The 27475-nt window shown below is 35.8% G+C and overlaps 1 protein-coding gene across 3 annotated transcripts in view; it reads right to left on the bottom strand.

The window, feature by feature from the left end:
- Positions 1–4165: 4165 nt before the first annotated feature.
- NRP1 (neuropilin 1) overlaps positions 4166–27475 on the bottom strand; it is a 134611-nt gene continuing 111301 nt past the window's right edge. Inside the window, exons 11-17 of one of the 3 annotated variants that reach the window (XM_029283358.1) lie at positions 26641–26745; positions 23244–23303; positions 13509–13646; positions 10405–10676; positions 7718–7811; positions 6321–6377; positions 4166–4458 (exon numbers count right to left, since the gene is read on the bottom strand). In XM_029283358.1, coding sequence (XP_029139191.1) covers positions 4166–4458; positions 6321–6377; positions 7718–7811; positions 10405–10676; positions 13509–13646; positions 23244–23303; positions 26641–26745 — 1019 coding nt within the window. The remainder of the gene's footprint in view (positions 4459–6320; positions 6378–7717; positions 7812–10404; positions 10677–13508; positions 13647–23243; positions 23304–26640; positions 26746–27475) is intronic. The other 2 variants (XM_029283359.1, XM_015812022.1) reach the window with 2 other exon arrangements.

The raw sequence follows: 27475 nt of genomic DNA, 5'->3' as shown, positions 1-27475 counted from the left end.
CATATAATTCTTAAATATATTTTTCAGTGCAAGATTTTTTTTTCATTTAAAGTTGCAGTATCATTTTTTTTTTCTTTTGCTGAAGGGCAGTTTTCATTCAATTTCTGTTTGACGACATCGGTACCCAGTGTTCTGCTCCAGGATTAAACAGCTACATCACCGGGGTTTCCTTATTTTGCTTATACTGTTAGCAATCTGGCTAAGTTCACATATCTGCTCTGGCATATTTGCTCAGTGCTAAAAAAAATAATAAAAATTAAAACATTCTGAACTTTGCTTTCTATGATGTTGTAGTACTACAATTACCAGATGCCTGGTCACAGATTCTTCTTTGCTTGGAGAACAGCATTAGGATGGAATTACAAAATGAAAGTTTGCAATGGGCTATGCTTTTGTCTTATATGCCTTCATTGGCTTAAGTTAACTACACATTTTGAAACCAATGGAGGATGCACAGTGGTGATATCATGTGGATTGTGGCCAAAACTTTTCTGTTCCAATGACAAGAAAACAACTAAACCCACAGCCATTTAAACAAACTCAAATAATTTTAAATTAGCCTATTGTTCCAAAAATGTGATTTTCCTTTTAACTAGGGAAAAAAATAAAAGCTATATGGAGGGCCTATTCATGCTGACATGTTTATATTATCAGAGGAAAATGCTTGTGTATGCGTTCTTTATATACAGTATGCAACTGGACTGTATTTTCCTTAAATCTTGCTGAATACAGTGGGACATACTGGGAATAAAGATTAACAGGACTGTATCTTTAGATTAAGAATGTGACACCTGTTACTTGTTGTCAACTGAAAATTGTACTACAAAATCATTGGTCTAATTAATTCAGGTTAATGAAAATTGAATCAAACGTCTGGACAGTCACAAATTCTCCATCCCCCTTATTATTCCCCTGATGGAATGAAAATGCCTACTTTGGGTTCTGTACAAAGCCTAACACATTTGTTTGTGTTAAATAAACACAATGATGGCATGGATTATACTAAACTCAAAAGTGGTGATTGGGATGGTTCACACATGTATGCTTTTCAGCTGTTTTAAAGTAGCATAATGTGTCTATTCTCATTCTTGAATCTATGATGCAGCTTTCATATTATTCATATGAACTTAAATACAATGATCTTCAGTAAAGAGGGTTTTTACAGAATAGACTGAAAGTAACTGAAGAGCTGAATAATGAATTGATAATATCCACGGGTACATCTTTTCATACATAAATTCAGTTACCAGCATATCTTGTTTTAAAAACATTTCATTACAAGTGAATGAAGAAAGATGAGACTTAATTTGAGAAATCCTGGAAATTGCTGCCCATTACAATAGTCAATACCAAGTTACATAGCCTGATACAGGTAGTCCTCAACTTACAACTGTTCATTTACTGAATTGTTCAAAGTTAAACAGCACTGAAAAATGTGACTTATGACCATTTTTCACAGTTATGGCCTTTGCAGCATCCCCATGATCATATGATCAAAATTCAAATGCTTGGCAACTGGTTCCCATTTATGACCATTGCTGTGTCCCAAGGTCCTGTGATCAATTACCCTTGGCAACCTTCCGACTAATAAAGTTAATGGGGAAACCAGATTCACTTAACAACCATGTTGCTAACTTATCAACTGCAGTGATTCATTTAACAACTATGGCAAGAAAGATCCTAAAATGAGGCAAAACTCACTTAACAAATGTCTCACTTAAAAATAAAAAATTTGGGCTGAATTGTAGTTGCATGTTGAGGACTACCTGAAGTCTGATTTATAGGCCACAGATTTAGTTCATATGTGCACAAATTATTAAAAATCCTTTTTCCATACCAATATTAATATTGTATATGTTACTTTTTGAGTTCTAGAAAGTACATGCAATGAAATCTGCCCCTCTTAAATAATGTTTGTATGCACTTTTATCACAGATCTTAAGATGCCTATGTGATTATTGACATAGAGTCAATAATACACGATGCAGCTAAATATACATGAAAGAAGTGCAGTAAAAATTATTTGCATTTGATGTTCTCTTTGGGATAATTAACTAGTAGAGCATTCAATTACAGTGTAAATTGGATTACTAAACAATTGATTCATATACTCTTTTGTCACTTTGATTTTTTTTCATGGTAGATGAAAATAAACCTTCTTTGGATGATAACTCATATTTACAACAAAGAGAGCAGGATTGTTAAACATTTGCTGTGGTGTAGTGAACACCAGCTGTTTTTAATCAAGGTGCTTTTGAATACCACGTAAAACAATGTGACAAAATCAGTTTATGGTGCCCTGAATGCTTGTTATGATTTAAGATCTTTAACAGTTAACTGTGTCAAGAGTTAACTGTGTCTTTTGGAGATTAACTTAATTCTTAAAACATGGCTACAGTTGTCAGTTTCTTTTCATAGACATTACTTTTCAATAAGAGGAAATACATAAGTTGTACAGACTGTGCTGGCTGAGTGAACGGAAGGACCACATGGCCCCCAATTCCTTCTCATCAGAATGTTAAGAGTACTCATTTTAAATCCAGTTTAGGATATGTTATACAATGATTTTTTTAAAAAGCAAATCCATTATTAGCAAAGACAATGCATTACTACTTGTAGCAATATTAGTATGCTTCTACATTAGCATGAATGAGTCCTGCGCAGAAACAATTACCCTTAAATTGGATAGCTAGGATATGGATGGGAAAAACACTCTTTGCTCTTCAACATCAACAACAAATTCTCATTGCCATCGATTTATATGAACATCTTGGACAGAATTAAAAGACTTACTTCATGGCTTACTAAAGGAGAGAGAAAAAAAGATAATGTCAGTTAATGCTGCTAAAAAGAAACCCAAAGATCAACTCTGGAAGGTAACATTAAGACATATCCCCTATTTTAAAATACAGCAATAAATGAAAAGACAAAAATGTAACAAAATCCTCTTTTTTTGCCATTACCAGCAAATTAGAGCTGCATTTTCCTTACCTTGACAATGGCAAATACTTATGTAACAATCTATTCAGAGACAGAAGAGGGGAAAAGCAAAAGACAGAGAGGCCTTATATTTGAAAATACATTCTGTATGAAAGAAGAGTAAAAGGTAGAAGGACAGGAACAAAACTGCAGCTTTTTAGAAAAAGTGGGTTCAGCAACATGAAATTGAAAAATTTGAAGCAAAGGAATTAGCTGCAAGTTGCCAAGGTTTTGTTAGCCCTTGCTGAGAGAGAGAGAGAGAGAGAGAGAGAGAGAGAGAGAGAGAGAGAAGGATGACAAAGAAGGAGTTGATGATAATCCAATGAGGAGAAATACAACTAAAAGGCACTTGAAAAGACATAAATGAGCCAGTGCCAAGGACTTTTGCTTTTTTTTTCCTCATTACAATTCAATGCAGGATGCCTGGTTTGCCAATTATTTGTAGGTGATGGCACATATCTTTTGTATGGAATTCACAAGCACAAAGGTGGAGTACAACACTGAGAAACACCAATAAATTCTGACCGTATTGCTTGGTTAACAGAGTTGACACACTATACCAGTACTGACCATACAGTACTTCCCCACCCACCCCCAAAACAAACACCCTAACCCTCCTTTGCCTATGCACAACACAAGCAATTATACACAAATACAGTATCAGGAATCCATTAAATGCTGTTACTCTGATATTTTTCCTTCTGGGCACTCAGCTACAAACAGGATGTCCATCCAATGGATTCCTGCCAAAATACATGTCTTGACAGCATCTTGGATTTTTGCACAGTAAAAAAACCAAGGACTTATGGGCCCAGGGTGGGGTGGGGGAGACAGAAGGAAAGAAAAAGAAGAATGGAGGGGCTAAGGGAAGAAGAAAGAAGAAAAAAAGGCAGAACCAAAACAGAAAACCCCTCTTAAATCAATCATACTTGGTCTCAACACCAGCATTTGAATAGTTTAAATTAAAACAGAAACAGAAGTAGACTGTACATGATTCAGATTGTTTAACACAGATTCTTGTCCATGTCTTAGAATATCTGGTACACCCACTGAAGCTCCTGAGAAAAGCTTGGCTCAGCGTCATCAACGCAGTTTTCAGCCTGTACAGAAAAGGGAGATCTATAAGTCTTTCTGTCTAAATTGTTTGAAATGTTTGAGCTCCTCCTCCTCCTCCTCCTCCTCTACCTCATGCTTCTGAATAAGTATTCTGTGTGTTCAGTTTATCCTTTTTTAATTTAACCCCATCCACAAGTTCAAAATTGTAGTTCTCCAGTGCAGATAAGTTTCTATCGGACATCCCATTGTGCCAACAGGCGCAGTACAGAATAACCCCACAGATGGCACCAAGCAGCACACCCAGGGCACTCATAGCGATGATGGTGATGAGAATGGGGTCAAGTGTTTTCAGCACATTGCCTGGCTTTCTGGAAATGTTGTCATTATAAGGCTCCCCATTTTCACGGTAATCAGGAGTAAATCCTACAGAGGAACAAAGAGACACAGAAATCATGGAGTGGTAGGATAGCCAAAGCTGGGTAAATAGGGCCCAGTAAGAAAGATAAGAAGATAAACAAGCTTAAGTGGAGATGTGAGACAATATTATAAATTTATGACTTAAGTTGGTCACTGATTCTGATGAATTGGAAGCCTCTTCATTTCTCAGCATTCTTGTACGCGTGTGTGTGTGTGTGTGTATTGCTATATTTCCTAATATCTGAGAATATATATTTTCATCCTCATTTAGGCACTAAACGTAGTGGCTAAAATTTAGGCATTGAATTAAGAAGCTGATTTTTGTTTTGCTTTTTTTACATTTTACACCTGCACCGGAAGAGGAGTTATGGGCTAGGTTGTAGAAAATGCTTCATCTCCAATTTCTTGTCAATGGAAATAGAGAAGTCTTTTTTTTTCCTTTTTCCAAAAATTGGAACAAATTTTGGAAAATTGGAACATCTGTCTTTATCCTGTTATGTGACACAGGAAAACTAGGTAAAATTCAAATTATATAGCAGTTTAGAATAGTGCACTGCAGAAAAATTCTACATTTGATTTTGTGAAATAGAATTTGGTCCCCTCCCTCAAAAAAAAACACCCTTCCTTCCTTCCTTCCTTCCTTCCTTCCTTCCTTCCTTCCTTCCTTCCTTCCTTCCTTCCTTCCTTCTTTCCTTCCTTCCTTCCTTCCTTCCTTCCTTCCCTCCCTCCCTCCCTCCCTCTCTCCTTCCCTCCCTCCCTCTCTCATATATCCTCATCTTTTTCTATGAAGGTGCAGGCAGCTGGAAAAACAAATTTTACCAGATGTCTGCCCCATTTACTTGCAGAGGTGGCCTTGAAATAGCTCTATTCTAAAGGTTTAGGAATTAGCAGTAGTTGATGTCAGATATTTACTATTTTCAGGCTCAAGAATTTCAGATTTAGGTGATTGAGCAATGGTCTTGAGATCCTCTGAATCTTCTGCATAAATGATTTAGGAGACATTTAAAATATATGATAAGAAGCTTTGTTTAATGTCATCTTTTGCCTCTCCCCCTTACTCAAATGCAATTATGGAGAGTCAGAGAGATTGCAATTTGATTCTCCAATGTTTCTTCCTGAAGAATAAAAAGTTTAAATTTAAATCTCCAGCAAGATGTAAGGAAAATACTTCTTTGATTTGCCACTACAATACATTCTATTATTGCAACTGCTGATGTGTTTGAAAATGGTTATCCCAAAGGTGCTGTTTCAAAAGGCAACTAGACTTTGTTTTTCCTTGAAGACATTTCACTTCTCATCCAAGAAGCTGCTTCAGTTCTGAAGAGGTTCTAGGATGAGAACTGAAGAAACTTCTTGGATAAAAAGGAAAAATAAAGTCCAGTTGTCTTTTGAAAAAGCACCTTTGGACAACCATGACCTGGATGACTGAGAACCTCCGTAGATATTTGAACATGGCTAAAACAATATAAGCATTGGATATTGATGAATTTGATATAATCCTCTTTAAAAACCTACATTTTATTATTGGTTACTATATTATTTGTGTTTATTCCTACATTAAAAAAAATCTAAAACATGTCAAAATATTAAATGATATAAGCAAACAGGCATGTTAATAATAACTGTATGACTTTATTAGACTGGTCATCTATATAAGGTGGATGGATTTAGTTGCAGTGGTGATGCATATGCCATTGGAAAAGGAGTAGGTTAGGGACATATAGAAAAAAATCCTATATGATTGCTAAGAGACAACACCAAGTTGTCTTCTCACCAATCAGCCATCTATATAGGTTAAAAATAAATTGAAATGACACTGATTCACATGAAAACCAATTTTTAATTTTTAATTAAAATATATATTTTACCTGTTTGATTAATATCTGGTTCTACTTCAACTACTTCATTCCCTGCAGCATTTGATTCTATTAAGCAAAGAGAATTGACATTGATTATCGTAATGACAAATACTTACTGGTTATCATACTGCCAATAATGATACTGAGAATTTTTCTTCCTTTTCTAAGCGTGATTATATTGGTTTGACGGAGTTGTTCATTAACCTGGTTTTTCCAAAATTAACAAAGAAGAAAAAAGCCTTTTCTCTACCATAGCATGGCACACTTTTAGTGCTATCAACTGGGAATTTTTGTTTCAGATAAATGAAAATCCACATATAAAATTGGCATGTTTCATTCATTGCATTTATAATCTTGGAATCCAATGCTATTAATCAGTCATAAGTATCATTTAGCCATGGAAAATAATTATCTTAACTGAAGTGCATGCATAAGGATATTAGAATAGAAACCTGCTGTTTAAACTCTTCTTTCATAAGACTTTGACCTGAATGACCAAAATCATATGAAATTAATTCCCAAATTAGTAGATGACCCATAGTAACTTTAGTATCAATATTTTCACTCAGACCTTTAAGGTTAAACTATTTTGAAGATTTCAACTGTACTAATTTTGGTTGGTTTTAATTTTTGTAGTGTTGAACAGCTTTATTGTTGTCCAGTGGTTCTCAACCTGTGGTCCGTGGACTCCTGGGAAGGTTTGAAGAAATGTTATGATTTAAATCAGTGGTCCCCAACCTTTTGGACATCAGGGACTGGTTTCCATATACCGGAGGGGACATGGTTTTGTGTGCCACCTGCATCCCACGGACAGTTGAGGACCCCTGATTTAAATCTTGAGTTAATTATTGGGGGTCCATGGCCAAAAAAGCTATTTAAAGGAGGTCCGTGGTGAAGAAAAGGTTGAGAACCACTGTTCTGTCCTCCCTGGGATTGGCATCAATATCATAGGATTACAGCTGCACCAACAATTACTTTTATGACAGGTCAACTTATATCTATTTTAAGCATATGGTAGACTTAGTTAGTGTGTCCATACTCAAGATCAGCTATGAAGCTTACTTAAGCTTATTTAAGCTTAAGCTATCCAACATCAAGCATGTTTAAACTTATTGAAATCACCTAGTTTTGCACAGATCTAGGCTTTTGAGGTAACTTGTTCACAAGAGAAATATGAAAGACATATGGTAGGAAAAAAATAAAGGTAAATCAACTACAGATATATAGAATCCAACATTTGTTAAGAAGATTGTTACAGCCTTTATGTTATATATAGGTATAATCTCTGCCTTGAGTATTTATTAAAAAGGTGGAAATAAAAATGTAATAGTAACACTAACAATCACCAGAAGAATTCACAGTGTTCAGTATGGTAAATTTTATAGTTACCATCAAGTCATACTTACTTCGGCATTCTTCCTGTGTTATGTGGCTGTCAAAGTTAATATCATCAACTGCAATTCCTCCATTTCCCTTTCCAATTTCTCCTTCCACCATTACCTGATAAAAATAAATTACATTTTGCTGGTTAATGGCCAGCAAAAATGGCCAGAACAAAGACTAGTTATTGAATCTTTAAGCAAGCATACAATGAAGAGACCAATCTTCTGTTATCATTAAAGGCTCAAGATGTCATATGAAAGTACCATTTTATGAAGAAACAACTCTATCAGAGAAAGTGCAGTTTTACCCTCAGGGCTAAGTGTAAAACAGATTGCATTGTTGTGCGATAAATCAGCATTCAGAGATCCATACAGTTATAATTAAATCTTTGTAGGTTTGCATATTCTCAGTAATTGGTATTGAGAATTTTTTACAGAAGTAGCTAAGAAGGACCATATTTCCCTTTATTTAATTCTGTTATCATGTGGTGGATTAAATTATCCTTTGGGATTGAGGCCATTTTAGATGCATATTCTCTCAAAATGGCTGCTATGGGATTTACCAAAAGGCAAAGTGAGGTTGTTCATTCTTTTCCTTAGTGATCTGGGATGCTTTTTGCAACCCCAACATAATTTTCCTTTACTGTTTTTTTCTGCGGGTGAAGATACTACTGAGCAACTCTCATACATTATTTTATTTTCTAAAAATACCTGTGGGACCTATGTAAGCTTGCCTCCCATTTTTTTTATATTAAAAGAACAAATAAAAGCTGTGGAGTCTTACTGGCCCCCCATGTGAGCACCACTTTGTGGAATGGGAAGAGGGAGAAGGAAAAGATAAGAGATTTCCCCAAATATAGCTGAGCTACAAACCACAGTTAAAAAAAGAGTTATTTTAAGCTTCAAATGAAAATACCCAGAGTGGTTAAACCAAAATGTTATGGAAGATATGATCAAAGTGCAGGTGTCTCACCATCTGATGGATGGTGTTGATGAAAGGCGTCTCCTGCAATGGAAGACCCTCTTCTGGGAGATTCTCCTGTTGCCTTTAAAGCAATTCTTTAAATATATTTACATGTTAAGATGTTTAGCTATAATTCTGTATTTTTCTTGGCTTATTTTTGACTATATTTTTCATAATATAGATTCATGTATAAAATATTAAATTATAAGTAAATTGGCTCACAGAAAGTATTTTTCCCTCCAAAACAAATCACATAAGGAAGAAAATGAAAGCACAACTGCATTCATCTGTAGATCAGATACCTTAGGTATAGATGGCAAGTTCATATTTAATATGGAGTGATTAATTCAAACTTTGCTTCTCCCAAATCAAAATAGTGTAAATATAATTAGGTATGATGATTATGTCTGTCTTTTGCAACCTAATGCTTCATAGGCATGTTGAGTCTCTCAGTGCAGTTTTTGAATGTCATGATTAGGAACCCGGGAAGCTGTCCCCTCAGCACATCAGGAAAGCATCACATTGGGAAGTTGTTTCATATTAAGTGAAATAAACATCAATATTGCCAATCTTTATTGAAAGCAGATCCTTGGGTCTTTCCCACTCCTGAGATCCTTTTAAGACAGGAATAGTCCATCTATGGATTTAGGGCAACCCTAGCATCTATGTTTAATTACAAAAGCCTTTTGCAAATAATTGGATTCAGACCTATGGAAACAGCAATGGTGCCATCCACCAGCACTCCAATGGGCACGAAGGAAGGAGCATTAGAAATAGTGTGATGGAAAGGAATGCAGAAGGTCAGGAGGCGTCAGCCTTTCTAGGCAGACCAGAAAAGAATTATGACCAAGTGAACTAATTCTATGTTATTGTAAAGCTGTGTTAACAGAATCTTGCAAGTCTGAAAGTACAAATCTCACCTTGTGTCCTTTGAAGCCTAAGAATTTGTGGTGTGTGTGTGTGTGTGTGTGTGTGTATTTATATGTGTTCCTGCTGAACCTCTTTCTCTGGCCATTGTGCAGCTATGAACTATGTCCTTTCTTATCTGGCTTTTTCTAAGGCAGCATTTGTCTTCCCCCTCATTTCCAAACTCATTCCTACATATCATTATAGCAGGAGACCTTTTGTTTTGCATGCAGGAGGTTCACTTCAACCACTTCAACCCTTAACCAATTACTGTTAAGGTTTAGTTTTCTAAACTAGGGTTTAGAAGTCTAAATTTTATTCACAGCTAGTGCGGGGAAAAAAAGAGGAAGAGGAGGAAAGGGATGGGAAAGAGAGGAGGAGGAAAAAGAGAAAGAGGAGGAGAAAGAGAAGGAGGAAAAGGAGGAGGAGGAGGAAGAGGAGAAGGAGAAGAAGGAGAAGAAGAAGAAGAAGAAGAAGAAGAAGAAGAAGAAGAAGAAGAAGAAGAAGAAGAAGAAGAAGAAGAAGAAGAAGAAGAAGAAGAAGAAGAAGAAGAAGAAGAAGAAGAAGAAGAAGAAGACGACCATCCTTTTCAGCTAGCATATTTTTTTTTCTCTGTTTCTAAGTAAACCTGACTCACTTAAGCTCAAGCTTTGGCTGGAACCCTGTGATCACTGCATTAGTATCTTAACCAAACTCAGGTCTCTGTTGCTCTAGTTCTTATTTTATTTCTGAAGCTTCCCCACCCCCCACGCAAGACAACTTAACGTGGGGCTTCAGTCATGCACAATGCATGGAATGCTATTGACCCAGCCTTCTTTTATGCTTAAATTTCTTGGCCTACCTGATAATGTTTCACAGATTTGTGGAGAAAAACCCGGCCTTCCTTCCAGCAGTTTCCCTGATTTCCATTTGGTGTCCATAAGACCCGATCGTATTCTTTAGGTATCTGGTACCGCAGTTTGATTCTTAGTGTGCCGACGTGAGGGCCCGATATATGATACCAGAAAGTCATGCAAAGGGCATAATTTTGCAGATTGATGATAGGGCTGATGAGGCGGACAATTTTGCCTTTCTGGTTTTCATCAGCTTGGGAATAAATAAAATTGCCATCTCCTATTGTGACAAAACACTGCATTAGACACAATGACCCAGTTTGACTCCCTTTAATCTGATAAACTTCAAGCATTACAACATGAACAGGCTTTTTCTAAGGAGCTGCAACTGAAAGCTTACTGAAAAATATCTTGGCATGTATGGCTATGCTTTCTCATCCTCTTCCAGCAAACTGAAATTAGTTAAGGCACGAACTTTCCTGATTTTCTAAATGGTAAGGCATCATTTTAGTAACAGTATGGAGAGATTCTTAAGAAACAATGTGCTGTGTAGTAAGAGTGGAGATATTAAGATGTGTTTCTGCCCAGATCGATTCATCCCATCCAGTTTTCATTTGTGCTGTATGTATTTCTTTCAAGGTAAAACACTTATAAAATATGTACATATTTGAAATGCAATTTGTCATTAAAATATACTCTTTGCATGGAGCTGTAGTAAGTTATTGAATGGGAAGCTGCATTAAACAAGTAGAAGAACAGATAATTCTCCCTCTCAATTACTTTGGAAAGTGAATGTTTGCTTTCAAATGTGGACTGAATAATATTCTGAAGAATCTTTTAGCTGTAGCTTCTTCTGTACTTTAAAGCAAGGGAAACCATGAAAGTTATTGTTAATGTTGCCACCAGACCACAAATTCATGTCTTTAGATCTCCCCAGACACATGGGGAAGTACAGCAACCCCATCTTCATCAACATCCTCCTTCCATTTGCTGAGTAAAACCCAGGATTTCTCTTTGCATTCATACTGTGTCGGAAGCACCAAGGCATTTCTGGGCTGCAAGGATTAGCCAGTGACATCACCATTGCTCAGGGGATGACCGATCGGGGGCTCCTTTCATGTCCCTGTTAATCTGCCCACCTGAGAGGTACTTACAATTGCAAACTTTCAAACTGCTTGTTCGGCAGGAGCTGGAGTGAACGACGGGAGCTCACTCCATCACACAGCAGCACTTGGGTCTAGGACACAGGCTTGTTGATTGTTAACGCAGCATCCTAACCATGAGCCACCATATTTCCTTTCTCTTCACGAGTTCCAGATCAAAAGAACCAATGGTTGGGATAGGGAAGGAATAATCAGGAGGGATCATGGCTTCCTGGTATATTTCCAGGCCCTAAAGAGATATTTTAACTGCTATTCATGTACATTCCAGCTTAGTTATATTTGATGGGATTTAGCTGCTGTATGTGGAGGTAGATTTTCTACCCCATTTCTGTCTCTCTGCATTACAGCCTGCAGGTTTTGGAATGAGCCTTCGCAGCTCTTTGGTAATCAACCAATTCGTTTATTCATTTCCGTATATAGTCAAAATCATTTTTCAAGGGAGAACATGTCAAATGGCTATTCTTTGTAAAGAGGTTCAGGAATAGCAATTGACTTGTTCTCTTAAATAGCGGCACAATGAAGCTGAAGATAGTTAAGCAAAAAAAAAAGGATATCAGATATATGGGGTGTGTGTGTGTGTGTGTGTGTGTAAAACTCCTTGTGAATCTGTTTTCAGCGTATGGTTTAGAATGTGGAAAGCATCTAACAAAATCTCATTTAAGAGATAAAATCCCTCCCTCCTCAACCCTTCAATGAGAGGACAAGTCGTGCTTGTCTCTAGATGCTCATGGCAAAGTTCAAATATTTTTCATTTCAAGAATATTATTGCAACTCTGGGTCAAGAACTCTGCCTTTTTTGTCTTAATTACAGCTCAACTTATGCATGCCTTTTAGATTCTGTCAGTCCCTGGCTAACGTGGCTTTTAACCTCCCTTCAATGTCAGTTCTTACTGAGTCATTTCATTTTACTTTGCATCAATTTTTGCCATTATTACAGCCTTCATTTCAGCTAACTGCCTTTTGCTTAATTTGATGCCGTTTATTTGTACAGTGCCATTCATAGTCAAAGTATTTAAAGTTTTTTCCTATCCTTTAAAAACTAAACCGATTTGTCTCAAGATTCAATTGAACTGTCTCTAAATTTAAGGAGCCCAATTTCCTTGTCATTCTCATTAAGTAAAATGGGGATGGGGGTAGAAAATGGAAATGGGGAAGGAAGGTTCATTGCTAGTACATCTGACTATCTACATAAATGAAAAAAGGGAATGAATAATTGAAACATGGGCCACAATGTCACCCTTTGTTCAAAAGGTTTCTGCCCTCAGAAACAAGCATTTAGAAGGCCTAAGATCTCACTATATCAGTTTCCACCTGATAATGAGGCCTCTAAAAGCACCTTTAGAAGTGGTTGAAGTTAAGTGATCTTGCAAATTTAAGAAAATACACATATACATAAAAGCACCAGGATAACGGTGCATTAAATCTTGTAATTCTAAGACAGGATTTGAAATAGCACCCTTGTTTTCCTCAGTGCAAAACAGAATTGACACACAGATACAAGGTACAAGGTATAACAGTAAGGGTGCCTGCCCAATACAGTCATAAGTCATATCTTGCTGGTCAGTTACATGACCCATCCAATTTTACAAACGTTTTGCAGCAGTTGTTAAGTGAACGCAGCACTCATAAAGCAAATGCATCAGTTGTTAAGTAAGCCCATTGTTTGCTATGGCTTGGTTTTGCTGAAACTGAAATGTGATTATGTGACCGTGGGATGCTGCAAGTGACCTTGTTGCTGAATGCTTGAAGTGCAATCATGTGCCTGGTGGACAATGGCAATCAATGGAATTTTGTATCTGGATTTTAAGTCCCTTTTTGGATCTGTTGTAAGTTCAAATGGTCACTAAGCAACTGGTTGTAAGTCAAGGACTAACTGTAAATGTTAGTCCTGGCAGATCTTTTATTTTAAATACAACTTGTCACTGGATCAGTTGTTAATCCTATTTTACCTGTGTGGTCCTGAATGGGCCCTGTTTTGCTGGTAAGGACTGCCCATCTCAAATCCAACTGGGCATCATGTTCCCAGCGACAGATCGTCTTTTGAGAACTGTAGCCAAATCCACAGTTGAAACCATATGCTGGAAGTTCTTCAGTAATAGAATAATGGATGGCTGCAAGAAACCAAGATGTAATTTGTGAAATTATTATTGTACATTTTCTTTAAAAAAATGTATCTAAAGATAATTCTAACAGACTATCAACAGTTCTTTCTATAGCTACTGCATTGACTTACATGCAGTGATCGGAAACAGCACTGTGCTGGAGTGGGAATGGAATCAATGAGCTTTCCACCATTTTTAAACATTTCCATCATGTCTTAATATGGCATTGGTCCAAATCATTGTATAAGATGGGAAAAACAGATTCTTAACAGTAAAGCTACCATGTCAGAACAATAAGCCTAAGATCTCACTCAATACAGAAGGCTTTCAAGCACTGTTGAACTGGATTGTCTCATGTTGAACTAAATGGATTCATGCATATGATCATCTGAAGCCATAGTTTTAAACTTAAACATCTATACAATAGATAGACCTCCTGAATTCCCCAACCAGCATGAAGTCCGCACATTTTAAATATATCAAGGTTGAGAAATATTGATCTAAAGAACTTACTCTATGAGATCATTAAGTCTTAATTTTGCACCGTTCCTCAATTCCCTATTATACCAGGGATATGGGGGCATCAGTAAGAGGGGAAACTGCTAGAGCTGAAACTCTTCCACATCAGCCAGAGGAATGGTCAGTGTTGCATTGCTCAAGAGGAAGAGATGGGCAAAAGACTACAAGATCCCTTCCATTTATATAGCAATAAACTATAGTTTGGATGACCTGGGGCATGTAAGGCTTTTCTCTAGTTGCATCTAACCATGGTATGAAATGGATCCTGCCTTGGATGCAGCCACATAAAATATGGAACCTTTGCTTTCATTGGGCATGAATAGAAATCATAAATGGGGCAGTAAATTTTATGCTGAGATATTTTCCTGCCAGCTCAAAAACTGGTGGATAGTAACCAATACCGAGATCAGGATTTTACTTTAATTCAGAAGATTCTTACAATAAATATAAAATTTTAGAAAAGTTTTCTTCTGAAGGTTGGACAAATAACTTGAAGGAAAATTTGGAACTTTGTTATTATATACAATATGTTGACAGCAGCAAGACTCTTGTTTGTGTAAAGATGCAAATCCACACTAATTCTCACAAAGGAAGAGTGCATGGTAAAAGTGATGGAGTTAGCAGAGATGAGAAAACTGACTCTTTTAATTAAAAAGAAGATCTAGTTTTGTTTCTACTTGGAAATTTATTTTGGACTTTTTGCTTGGAATGGAAAAAAAGTGAAACCTGGATTTTAAGTTTTGATGATTAAAATCGTTTTGTTATTGTAGGAATAGCTTGATGAATCTGTAAAGCAAAAGTCTGAGGTTGTATTATATTTATATTTTACTGCACTGAAAAAAGTCAGAAGTCACATTTTTTCTCTTTCTGAACTTTTTCTTTCTCTTAATTTTATGATAAAAGTTAATAAAATTTATTTTTAAAAAGAACTGGTAGTTGTACTAACTTAGCCATGTCCATTTTTCCTATGTAAACAGGATCTGCTAGTAAAGACTTTTTTCTCACTTGTAATTTTATTATAAATATGCTATGGCTTCTACCTAAGTTTTGCTCATTTCACCAGATGCATTCATGTAGTTCATGGATCTTATGAAACTGGCTGTGTATCTGGATTCTGTATTTACATCCACTTGTACACCGAAATGTAGATGTTGGTTATGCACCAATATCTGTATAAGTGTATTAACAATACTTTTTTCTTTGTTTCTGTTTCGGTGATAAGCTTCTGAATAAAACTACTTGCCCAGTTATTCTACCAACCACAGCATTCTTATGCAGACAATGCGATAAAGGCACAAAGTACCATGTTTTGCCAACTCTGGGAATCTGCATGCTTCTGTCTTGGATGTCTTCATTTAAAAATATCTGGTAGCAAGGCATAAGAACGAATCTGCTTTGTTAAAATTCCCAAAGAGCTTCTATCAGTCTGCAGACAATTCTAGATTAGACAAGCAGCCAATTCATTGTAAAACAAATCCATGCACTTGATAAATCTTGAATGTAGTATTTTATTTTAGGTAAGGTTTAAAACTCTATTGCAATTCTCCCATTCATTCTTGTATCTTACTGCACAAATGGAGACTCTCAAATATATATCAAAGTTTTCCCTACACGTCTGCTTTCGATATAAAGGGATGTTCCACATGTGGAAACTATATTAACAGAATTTCCTGATGGAGTTCAGAACCTGTCTGGCAACCAAAGAAAACTCTCCACAATATATGAATTCCTGTTCTACATTTAAATAATCTGTTTCCCCCATCTGCTTCCTGAGCTTCTACTTCAAGGATTTCACAGCATTCCAGAAAGGCTATTCCCTGTATTAAAAGAATGATTTGTTATGTTTTGGTTTCATTAGATTTTCTGCATCTCCCCATTGCATTTCCATTCATGTATGAAACAGGTTGATAAACTGCAGAATCAGATAATGGGGTTCATATCTGGAATCTGGATCTGGATCCAGATATGCATCCAAATGCAGATGTTAGTTTTATACACCGAATTTCTTCCAGCAGCATATATCCTTTTCTACACTTTGCACAAGTTACTCATCAGAATGTCTAGTTAGAGAGCCCTGCACCGCTAGAGGTACATGAAGGGGTTTCTTTGCATTTTTCACAATAAAACTAAAAAGAAACATGAAGTAGTTCCAAATAAATATAATCCTTTCACTTGGGAATGTCGAATCAATTGACTACTTATCTATTGACTACTTATCTTCGCTTTTGCGAAGTGTAAATATATTGCCAATGCTGATCAAAATACAGTATACCAAAAAAATTTTTAGATGCTCCTTAATTGGCCCACAAGATGGCAGCAGTTATATGAATAGCTCTGGATAAGAAGAAAGGACAATATGCCTGACAGCCAACCAAGCAGACTATAAAGCTCCTTGTAAAGCATGAAAAGTATGCAACTTCTTTTGATCAGAGTGAGATCATGTTTTACTTTTAGCTTCTCCAAAGTCTGCCAAATAGTCTTACATGAAACTGTTTATTATTTTTCAGGGGAACTTGGAATTTGAATTTAAAAATAAAGTTATTCAACATAATGGTAGATTGCTTTAATCCATAGTTTCAAAATATGCCAAATTCTTTTTTATTATGATGATGAACTACAAGAATGTGTCCATCCCTAACCTTGGATAACTCCCAAATGAATTAATTCTACCTTTTCCGAATAACGAGGACTGTCAAGGCACAAAGACCCAACTAGCTCAATAACTCAATATTTTTTTTTAAATTTTGCTCATTAAAAAAAAAAAGGAAAAGCAACTCCTATAAATCTCATGGGAGAACTGAGGAGCTCATGTTTGATGTATTTTCTTGCTGTGATATTGGATTATAGTTTGCCTTCAACCATTCAGTGCTTTTTAACAGGAATGAGGAAGCCCACTGACAGCATTCCTGTAATACTGTTCTATCACCTGTGGTTCGCATAGCTATATCAGTTACATCAGAACACTTTAAGAATATCATTTTAAACTTTTTAAAAATAGAGGAGACAGAGAGAAGTAGAATAAAAAAGAGAAGAGCTGAACATTTACTAGAAAGTTGTAATATACTAAAGTTGCTAAATATACTTACTATCCCAGTATACAGTTTCTACATGAACTCAGGAAGGCTGTATTATTATTTCAATATACTGCTTATATTCAAGTAGCCCTTGACATATTACCACAATTGTAACCAGAATTCTACTGCTGAGCAAAGCAGTTGTTAAGTAAAAGATGCCCAATTTTATGACTTTTTTTTTTGTGCCATGCTTGCTCAGTGAACCACTGTAACTGCTAAGTGAATCTTGCAGTCATTAAGTGATTCTGGCTTTCTCCCACTGACTGGTTGTCAGAAGCCGGTTGGGAAGATTGCAAATGGTGATCACTGATCCAGGACACTGCAACTATCATAAATACCAAAGACCTGAATTTTGATCACGCAACCACAGGGATGCTGTGATAGTTCTGAGAACTGGTCAAAAGTCATAGTATCTTTAAATGGTTGCAAGTTGAGGTCTAGCTGTATATTGATGCAATAGTTAATTTTAGTATAGATTAAAGCAGAAACACGTGAAAGCAATTGATACACCTAACTAAGCATTTTAACACACAGGGGAAAACATTTTACTACAAGCTCTGCATAGGTTAGTGGAATGTATGTTATGATGCACATGCCAGTGTTAGCTATAGGCAGCCTTATACAGAATTCCCTGTCATCTCTCAGAGGCTGACATAGCCTGTCTTCCACTCTCTGTTAGATGATCACAACTCTCAGCAAATGCCACTTTGGGTTAGCAGAAACTCGCCATGCTGCAAACATCCAAATTATTTCACTCTGTATAATGATTCCCATGCAATCCCAGACGTATATTCTCTCCTTCATCATTTCTGATGCCCGAGCCAATACAACTGGGATACTCTCATACAGCTCCGATCTTGCTTCCTGATTACAAGAACAAAAATAAAAACCCACAACAAAATCCCCACAAACCACCCAGTTTGTATCTTTGTAGCTTTCCAGATAAGCAGCAAATGCAGCAGCATGATAGATGCCTAACAAGCTGTTTAAATTAAAGTTGAGGACAAAATCTCACCATCCAAATCTCTATAAGACTCTTTGAATGCACAGACATACATGCTATTGTGTAATTAAAACAAATCTGGCCTATGAGAGTAGCCAGCAGCTGCATTTCTTGGCCACATCTTGTTCACAGCTGGAACAATTAATGCTCCACATGAGCAGCCAGCCAGCCAAGCCCTTTGCAAAGTCGTTCGTCTTTCTTGGCCCACCCAGTTTTGATACGTTTTGACAGCTTTTCAGTTTTGAAGTAGTGGAGAAACAACGGAACCATCAAACTACCAAGCACCAGAGTAAATCTAACCACGAATAGATGAAATTGAAAATAGTCACCTCTGTGATATATTTCATTTTTAACAGGCATTTTAATTGCTGGAAAGTCATTGAAAAGGATGGATCATGAATTACTTCCTTTGTTTGGAGGGAATCAAGCTATCTGGCAGCCATTTATCAGTTTGCATGTGCTCTTCAGCATTGCCTAGGTGCTTTTGCAAACTCTACTTCTGAAATACTTTTAGTAATATGGAGAACATTGACTGATCTAGTGTATATTAAGAAATGCGAAAGAATGGTCTTAAGGTTAAAGAGTTTGTGAGTGTAAAGATCTGGCTTGGAAAAATTTAGATAAATACTAGATGACAGTAAGGAGATATAGGGAAAAAAACAAACTCTTTTGCCACATGTTGGTTGTACACATTTTTACAGTTCAGATTTGGAAGCCATATTCTATTAAACTGATTGGGAATTCTGTGACAGTAAGATGGGGAAGCAAAAGCATCAGAATGGCATATGTCAAGTTTACTTTTCTTTAATTACTTAATCAACTAAATTCACATAGCATTTTACTCCAACTGTGCTCCAATAGTCTAAAGCTGTGCTTTTCAGGCTTGGCAACTTGAGGAATTCAACTCCCAGAATTCCTAGCCAATCTGAGGAGATCCAGACAAACTGCCAAAGTAGAGAAATACCGGTTTGAAGCGTAATGATGTTCCAAGCTTTCTAAATGCAAGCCATTGAATGAATTTAATCCCATTCTCAAAAAATGCAAGCCTACAGTACCCTCCAAAATGAGATTTAATAAAATGTGCAAACTATTGTACAATACCCTTAATTTTCCATGGGAAATAATACTTAGGATCATCCAATGCAGATGACATTTTCACATGATATTATTGCTGGAGAATTGGGAAAGTAAAATAATACAAAAATGAGGTTTATGTGCTTCATTGACTGCATAAAGATGTTCTACTGAGTGTGTCTTGTCAAGCTGTGGAATGTGCTTAGGAAAAAAAGGGAATTCCAGAACATCTCAAAATGCTCATCTGCAACTTGTCAGGGAACCATGGTACAGACAGTACATGGCAAGACAGATTGGCTCCAGGTTGCCAATAGCAATAGCAATAGCTCTTAGATTTATATACCACTTCACAGTGCTTTACAGCCTTCTCTAAGAAGTTTACAGAGTCAGCCTATTGCCCCCAACAATCTGGGTCCTCATTTTACCCACCTTGGAAGGATGGAAGGCTGAGTCAACCTTGAGCCGGTGAATATCGAACTGCTGAACTGCTGGCAGCCGGCAGTACTGCATTCTAACCACTGCGCCACCACGGCTCTTGCCAAAGAAGTAAAGCAAGGCTATATAGTATCCCTTTATTTATTCAATAATGGACTGGAAGACGATAAGTGTGGTTTTAAAGTTGGAGAAAAAATATTCATAACCTGCACTATGCTGTGACATTTGTCTGATAGTGAAAAAAATGCAGAGGATCTGGAAGGTCTCATAAAAGTCAAGGAACTCATTGCATTAAAAATGGGGCTAAAATTAAATATAAAGAAGACCAAACTAGGGAAAAAAAGTAGAGCATCCAGCCTTAGAACTGACAATAAAGGTACTGAAGTGGTAAATACTCTCTTTTAGATCAACTCTCAATGGTAAAAGGAACAAACAATCAAGGAATATGGCATTGGCTAGTACTTGATACAGTAGCCACAAAGGCCTTGGAAAAAATATTCAAATGCCATGATGTGTGTCTAAACCTACAAATATCAGAATTGTAGAAGCCATGGTATTCCCTGTGACTTTGGACTTTGAAGATACAAAGGTGAAAAGGTACCAATGCTTCTGAATGTTGTGTTGGACAAGATGCCAGAGAATACCTTAGTGATATCTACAAACAAGTAGTCTGCAAAACACTGGTGAGAAAATTTAAGAAGGACATTATGTCCTGTCTTTAGGTTTTTAAAACATGTAATACACATACAAATACAGGTAGAGCTTTGATTGGGCTATCATCTTGATATTTTTACCATAGCCTATCATTACAAAGAAGTACACAGAGAGATTTTTCTGTAATAGCTGTGGGTTACATTTTGTGATTGGCTGTGAGTCACAATGAAAAAGTTAACATTATAGTATTGGTGAGACCATGATTTTTTGATTTCTTGTGTTTTTAAGGTAGGAATTGGAGAAGTGTTTTGGATATTTTCCCCACTTTATTTTTTAAATTATTTTAAACTTATTTTAGGATTTATACTTTCTGTCCCAGTAATGCAGGAAACATTGCAGGAATGCAGTGCTTGTGGAAAGCAAGGAAGATCTGGAATGGCTAATCCTGAGAGTCAAAGATGAAAATGAAAAATTTGGATTGCACCTTAATATCTACAAAAAAATTATGATGATTGCAGATAACACATAGGTCAGAGTGCAAACTGACAATGAAACCATCAAAATTCATCTTTCTGGGTTCTAAAATCATCCAATGTGGTGACTTCAGCCCTGAAATCTGAAGGTGTATAGCGCTCGGAAGAACTGCAATGTCCAGGATGAATAACATCTGGAAGGGTAAAAATAGCAGCCTCCCAACCAAATAAAGATTAATTAACTCAATAATTTTTCCAACTGCTACTTATGGCTGCAAAACCTGAACTCTAAAAAAGGCAGATAGGAAAAGGATAGATGCCTACAAATTGTGATGCTACAGTACATATGACTACTACGCATCCAATGGACTGCAAAAATCATAAACAAGTCCTAGACCAAGCCTTACCAAAAATATCACTCAGAGCCAAGTTTGCCAAACAATGGCTATCATAGTTTGGTCATGTCATATGAGTTCGTTCACTCGAAAAATCAGTCATGCTGTGAATGATCAGTGGAAAAAAGAGAAGGGCCGGCCCCAGTACTTTTTGGCTGGACACTATAAAAGATGACACCGGAATAACCATGGCAGATCTGAAGGAGGTGTTATGAGACCGAGGGATATGGAGAATGCTGATCCATAGAATGACCAAGAGTCAGACATGACTGAATGGCTGACAATGGATGCAGGAAACTAAGTTTTGGCAGCCAGAATGGTCTGCCTGGTTTTTTTACATCTATCATAATTAGATTAAGAGTTAGATTAGCTTTACAGCCCTATTTCTATTTTCCTAATATTGCTCAGAGGTCGCACAAAAATAGGATCATTTTTAAAGAAATACATTTTTTTTGTCTAAGAAATGTGAAAAAAATCCATATATTCAAATGAGAAACCAATAAAAATATGACCCAATAGTATTATAACTTTCACTATATAAGCCTTCAAGATGTCCCAAAGGTGCTTTTTCAAAAGGCAAGTGGACTTTGTTTTTCTCTGAAGATACTTTGCTTCTCATCCAAGAAACTTTTTCAGTTCTTCTAAAGACCTGAAAAACTGAAGAAGCTTCTTGGATGAGATATGAAACGACTTCAGAGAAAAACAAAGCCCAGTGGCCTTTTAAAAAAGCACCTTTGGGACAAGGTGGATGACTGAGAAGCTCCATAGACAAGGCTTCAAGATACAAAGAAATAAAACAATACTGAATTTAAGCAAGCAAGATTATTGTCAAGAAAAAAAAACAGCCCTCAAAGTAATGTTTCCACAAAGCTTTTTTTTAACACTCTGAAGAGATTAAAAAAACAGGATGCTGCTCACAATAGTATATGCTGATTAAATAAATTTGGAGGAAGAAAAATTAATTTAAAACATGGAAAGCATTTTATGATAAGGAAATTCAGAGGTTAAGAGGCAAAATCTTGGAATTAATTACTTCAGTCTGATTGCTTTTTGTCACACTGTTGTCTTTTATGGAAGTTTTTTCATTATTGATACTTTTTTTTTTTTTGCTCATAGCAAAGCTTCAGCATGGCAGAAACACATCCAAAGACACATAGCCTGTGAAATTACTTTTGAGGCTGTGCCTGATTGTCGTTTAATAAAGGAAATGGGAGTAACGGGAGGAGTGACCTTTCCCCCCTTTTTACAATTATTAACACAAAGCATTTAAAACTGCTGATCAGACTTAGAGAATTTGAAGGGGGGGATTTTTCTGTCTCTCCCTTTTTCCCCATGCAGGATAATAAAATAGCCCAGTGAAACTGCAAATTAAGAGCTTTTCCAAGCACTATTAGCTATTGTATTGATTGAGGAGAAAGGACCAGCTGCCAGTAATAACTTTTTTTTATCTCAAGTTTAAGCAATTTGCATAAAATCTTTCAAAGAAGTCTACCTAGGAAAGAATATTGTAAAACTGCCAACTGTGTGATGGGAGGAAAAAAACCTGGCCAACATTATTTGGATGTAGTTTTCCCAGGAAAGTGGATGATATAAATAGTCTGAACCTTACTCCTGTTTTCGATGGCCTTTCTCCCTTTGGTTTGCAAACACATAATGTATCATAGACAAGATATCATGTTTTTCCCTGGAAGTACAGTGTGCAGTTCAGCTGCTGAATATTTTCATGGTATTGTCACAACTTGGCATAAATCAACACCCATTCTTTACTGTATAGACATTTGGATGAAAGAAGAGAAGCATCTATTGAACCGAGCTTAGAATTCAGATGCTCCATTATCCTTCAAACACTTTGAAGGAGGGTAAGTTGGAAGATCCTGCAAGTCATTTAAATTGTTGTTGACACAACACATAATTCAGAAATGCAGTATCCAGAGACAATTATTTTCATAGCCTACCTGGCTGAACTGTAGTATCAGTTGGTACTGGTTTTTCTGTGATCGTAGCAGTGGTACTCCCTGAAAAAAAAATGCATGTACACACACACACACACACACACACACACGGGCACACACACACACACACACACACACACAAAAGTCAAAATCCATCCATTTATCATCTTTATTTATTTATTTATTATTTAAATTTATATACCGCCCTATCTCCCTTACGGGACTCAGGGCGGTGAACAGGTGATAATAAAAATCACAATAAATATTAAGTAAAAAGCCTGCTCTAAAATACCCCATATAAAAGCCCCTACCAAAACACAATCAAAACTACGCCAGGCCGGCCGCATGGAATAGATGGGTTTTCAAGGCTCGGCCTTGAACACTTATTTATAAGTGTTCATGCAAATTGAATCATCAGAGTTATTTTTTCAAGAGACACTTTATTTGAAAAATACTTTATCTTGAGTATATCACAACTTTTTTCATTTTGTCCACAAATTGAATTTAAAATTGTTAGCTAAATGCTATTATTATTCTTCCACTGCAAAATCTGCTAATAATGAAGTAAGAGTCCTAAGCAAGAACAATTGGCACAGGAAACATTTGAAAGACTTTGATTTTGATTTTGATTGGTCCTTTAAAGAGGTCTTTCTAATCCCATTCCTTTGTCTTTGTGTTGAAGAGAAAACGTTAAGGTGACAGACATAATTCTTTCATGTAGTATATTCTCTTATGGAATGTTTTTGGGGAAAATACTGTAATATCCTTGTTATGGAATTGATATTGAGAGCTTGCTTAACTTTGATGACTTTAAAAAAGTAGTTCAAACTACCTAAAAAACTGTAATTGCTTTCATAAAATTTTGGGTGAGATGGAGAGGGAAACCAAGCATCATTGATGTGTGATGCTTTATAAGAATTAATTTGATTTGGGCTATCTATGCCCTCAATGAATCATATATTACAAGAGAAGATAAAACCTACCCCAAGCATTTAGTGATGTTGGAAACTGCACTATCATGTAAGAAGGAATAAATATTAACCTTTCCAGCTACATATTATTTTATTAATTATAACTGGACAATAACTCATCAGGATGAAAATGAAGTCACTTATCTAACAAACCAGATATAAAGCTCTATGAGATAAGAAAATTCCAAACAGCTTCATCAGCTAACCAAATGTAGCTTATATAAGAAACAGACACCATTCTGGCTTTCTGATTTTTGTGGCTTCTTTTAATTTGCTAATATTTAGATATACTATACAGACTTAAATGCATCTCTGAAGTAGGAAGAACAGACTATCACTGAGTTCCAGTTTAGGCAAAATATTAATGAAAAGGAAAAAGTAGTACCCCCTCCTTCTCTGCTTCAATTGTAATGAATTTGCTAAATGGAATTTAGAAGAAAACTACCCCAGGTTATAAATAAACTGGATTTTAGCCAATTGCATTAGCCTATTTACCAATCCAGCTAAGACAGTTAAATTACAAGTGATTAGCATACTTCTGTATTAAAAGGTTGTTTCAGGGGGAGGAAAATATTTCTTTCTCTTTTCTTATTTACACATTGTGTTTTAAACAATAAATTGCAGGATTTTCATTAGGGCTAAAGTTGTACTGCAATTGGTTAACATGTACTTTACAATTGAATACGAATCCATTGTTCTTGTTTTTAATCAGCTTCAACAAAATAAAATGGCACAAAATTATTCACTTATGCATACATATTTTCATGTTTCTCTTTTCAACCTTATTTTTCATCTTTATCTGCTAAATATTAGAATATTTCTGTAGTTTCTCAAGCTATTTATGTAAAACTTGTAAATGTTCACTTGATTTCCCTGTCAAAAACATGAACCTTGGTCGTTGATACATTAATTTTCAGATACCATATTCCTCACTGCAATATACAATGAAGCTGCACTTTTCACACAAGCATTACATATTAACATTTATTCAGTTACACTGTCATCATCATCATCATCTTTTTTTAGAATCTTCAAAAGATCTTTGAGTACAATGGATGGGTGTAGCCTAAAAATTGTCTTTGTTTTTGTTGGACATTAACATTTTATCATTCATTTCATTTCTACTCTTTGACAAATTACTATTTCATATTCCATAATTTATTTTAAATCTGATCACTCTGTTAGGTCTCCTTGGCTCATGCAATAATACTCCACTTCCAGCATTATTTCCATACTATGAATTTTCTCCGCTTTTGTCTAATATTCATATATCCTTGCTCTTTTCTACATTTTTGCAACTCTTTTCTTCTCTACATACTTTGTACAATTTATTTTTCTCATCATTTTTGCAGGAGTTATAAGCACTTCTCTCCTTATCCACAGCCTCTTTCACTACATCATTCCTTTAATAGCCATATTCATATTTCATTCATTCATTCTTTTTAGATCTATGTTTGTTCCTTGACCACATTCATTCATTCATTCATTTATTCATTCAATTACTATAGCTGCCCACCTCAACCAAGTAACTCTGGGCAGCTTACAATTCTAAAATTGTATGACTTATAGACTTATACTTAAACCATGCATTTGAAACAAAGAATTTTTTGTAAGCAGATATTTATCACATAGTCACATTTTAATTTATTCTTGGTCTCCAAATAGCCTGATTGTTTATTTTGTATTTTGTGTTTTCTTATCTTGTACTTATTAAACTGTTCAAGTTGTCTAGCAGAATTGTTTTCCCCCGGCTCTTATTTTTATATTGTTGCATAATTTTCCCCCAAATCTATCATGATTCTTCCATTATCAATATTCATTGGTATCCACCACAACCTAAGCTTAAATGAAATAATAGTTTCTAACATACATTTTATTCCTTTCATTCATAAGTAAAGCTATACCATCACTTCCTGCAATCTTTACTAACCTTCCTAGTTTCAGAGATGGGCCCCAGATATTGAACTTAACTATATATCATGAGTTTAGTTATACCTGTTTTATATTTCTTTTCTGTTAGTAATAGTACCAATCAGTTTGGGCATATTTTAGGTATACATTTGTTCACACTATTCTATGAAAGCTAAGATATCTCATCTATAGGCTACCTATAAACAACATATACTTGTCTACATCCCTCAAGTAGCAATTACTTTCAGTTTATTAATGTCACATATCTAATCAGGCAGGTTTAAATCAAATGATTAATGAAAAGAATTAAAAGGCAGATATATGTTCTCTTAAAGTGCTCAAATTTACAGATATATCAGAGCAAATATATTTAAGGTATGAATATTAAGCTCAACACCTTATTGCAGATGAATATGTCATAATTTTTCTAGTATGTAAGAAAGATAAAATAAGCATGGCATCGGGAAAATGATTTGAATGAAAACAGAGTTGCAATGGAATGTGGATGGTTTCTGCACCTGTCAAATGGAAGTCATCACCTGTTCCACTGTAGCAGTTGGCTTGGTCATCATCACACTCATCTACAGGAATGGTATCAGCAATGGTTGGGACTGAAGTAGGGACTGAAACAAAAAACCCAGCTTAATTCAGCTAAGATAGACTCAAAGGCAGGGCTTTTTCATGTATTAGAATGCATACACATTACCTGGGAATAGTGAGAATCACAGCCCCGGTACTAGTATAGGATTGGGGAAATTTTGAGGTGAAAATACTAAGAATTATTTCAAAGAATAATTCTTTTGAATAAATAAAAGAATAATAATTTAAAATTATTTTTTAAAAATTAATAACTAAAACCAATTTTCAGTTTGGACAACTCTTACCCTATTTATAGGAGGGCAAAGGATAGGAAATAGGATGAGGAAGGTAGATAATTTCTTTTGTGAAATTAAACCCTAACAAATGCTTTTGTTCCTCACAATCTCATACATGGAAGAAAAAAATAAAGTTTACTCCTACTTTATATGATTCTATCAACTATGTAATGTTATTTCAAGATCCATACTTGGTCAAAACTCCACCAGTAGCAGATGACGCAAATCAAATCCAAAGTCACTGTTCCTGATCTTTATTGATATATTGCCAGTTTAAAACAAATTGTAATTTATTTATTTATTTATTTATTTAATTTAATTTATATGCCGCCCTTCTCCCGACAGGGACTCAGGGTGGCGCACAACATATTTAAAACCAGAACATATATACAATCCCCCCCTTAAAACCGAATTAAACCGAATTTTAATGTTGCGTCTTCCGAATATTTAAAACCCAATATAAAATCCACCCTAGGTT

This window comes from Protobothrops mucrosquamatus, unplaced genomic scaffold (genome assembly GCF_001527695.2).
Source record: "Protobothrops mucrosquamatus isolate PMUCROS unplaced genomic scaffold, P.Mucros_1.0 scaffold61, whole genome shotgun sequence".
NCBI classification, from domain to species: Eukaryota; Metazoa; Chordata; class Lepidosauria; order Squamata; family Viperidae; genus Protobothrops; species Protobothrops mucrosquamatus.
The sequence above is the reverse complement of the archived record's forward strand: the minus strand, read 5'-3'. Positions and strand labels throughout refer to the sequence as shown.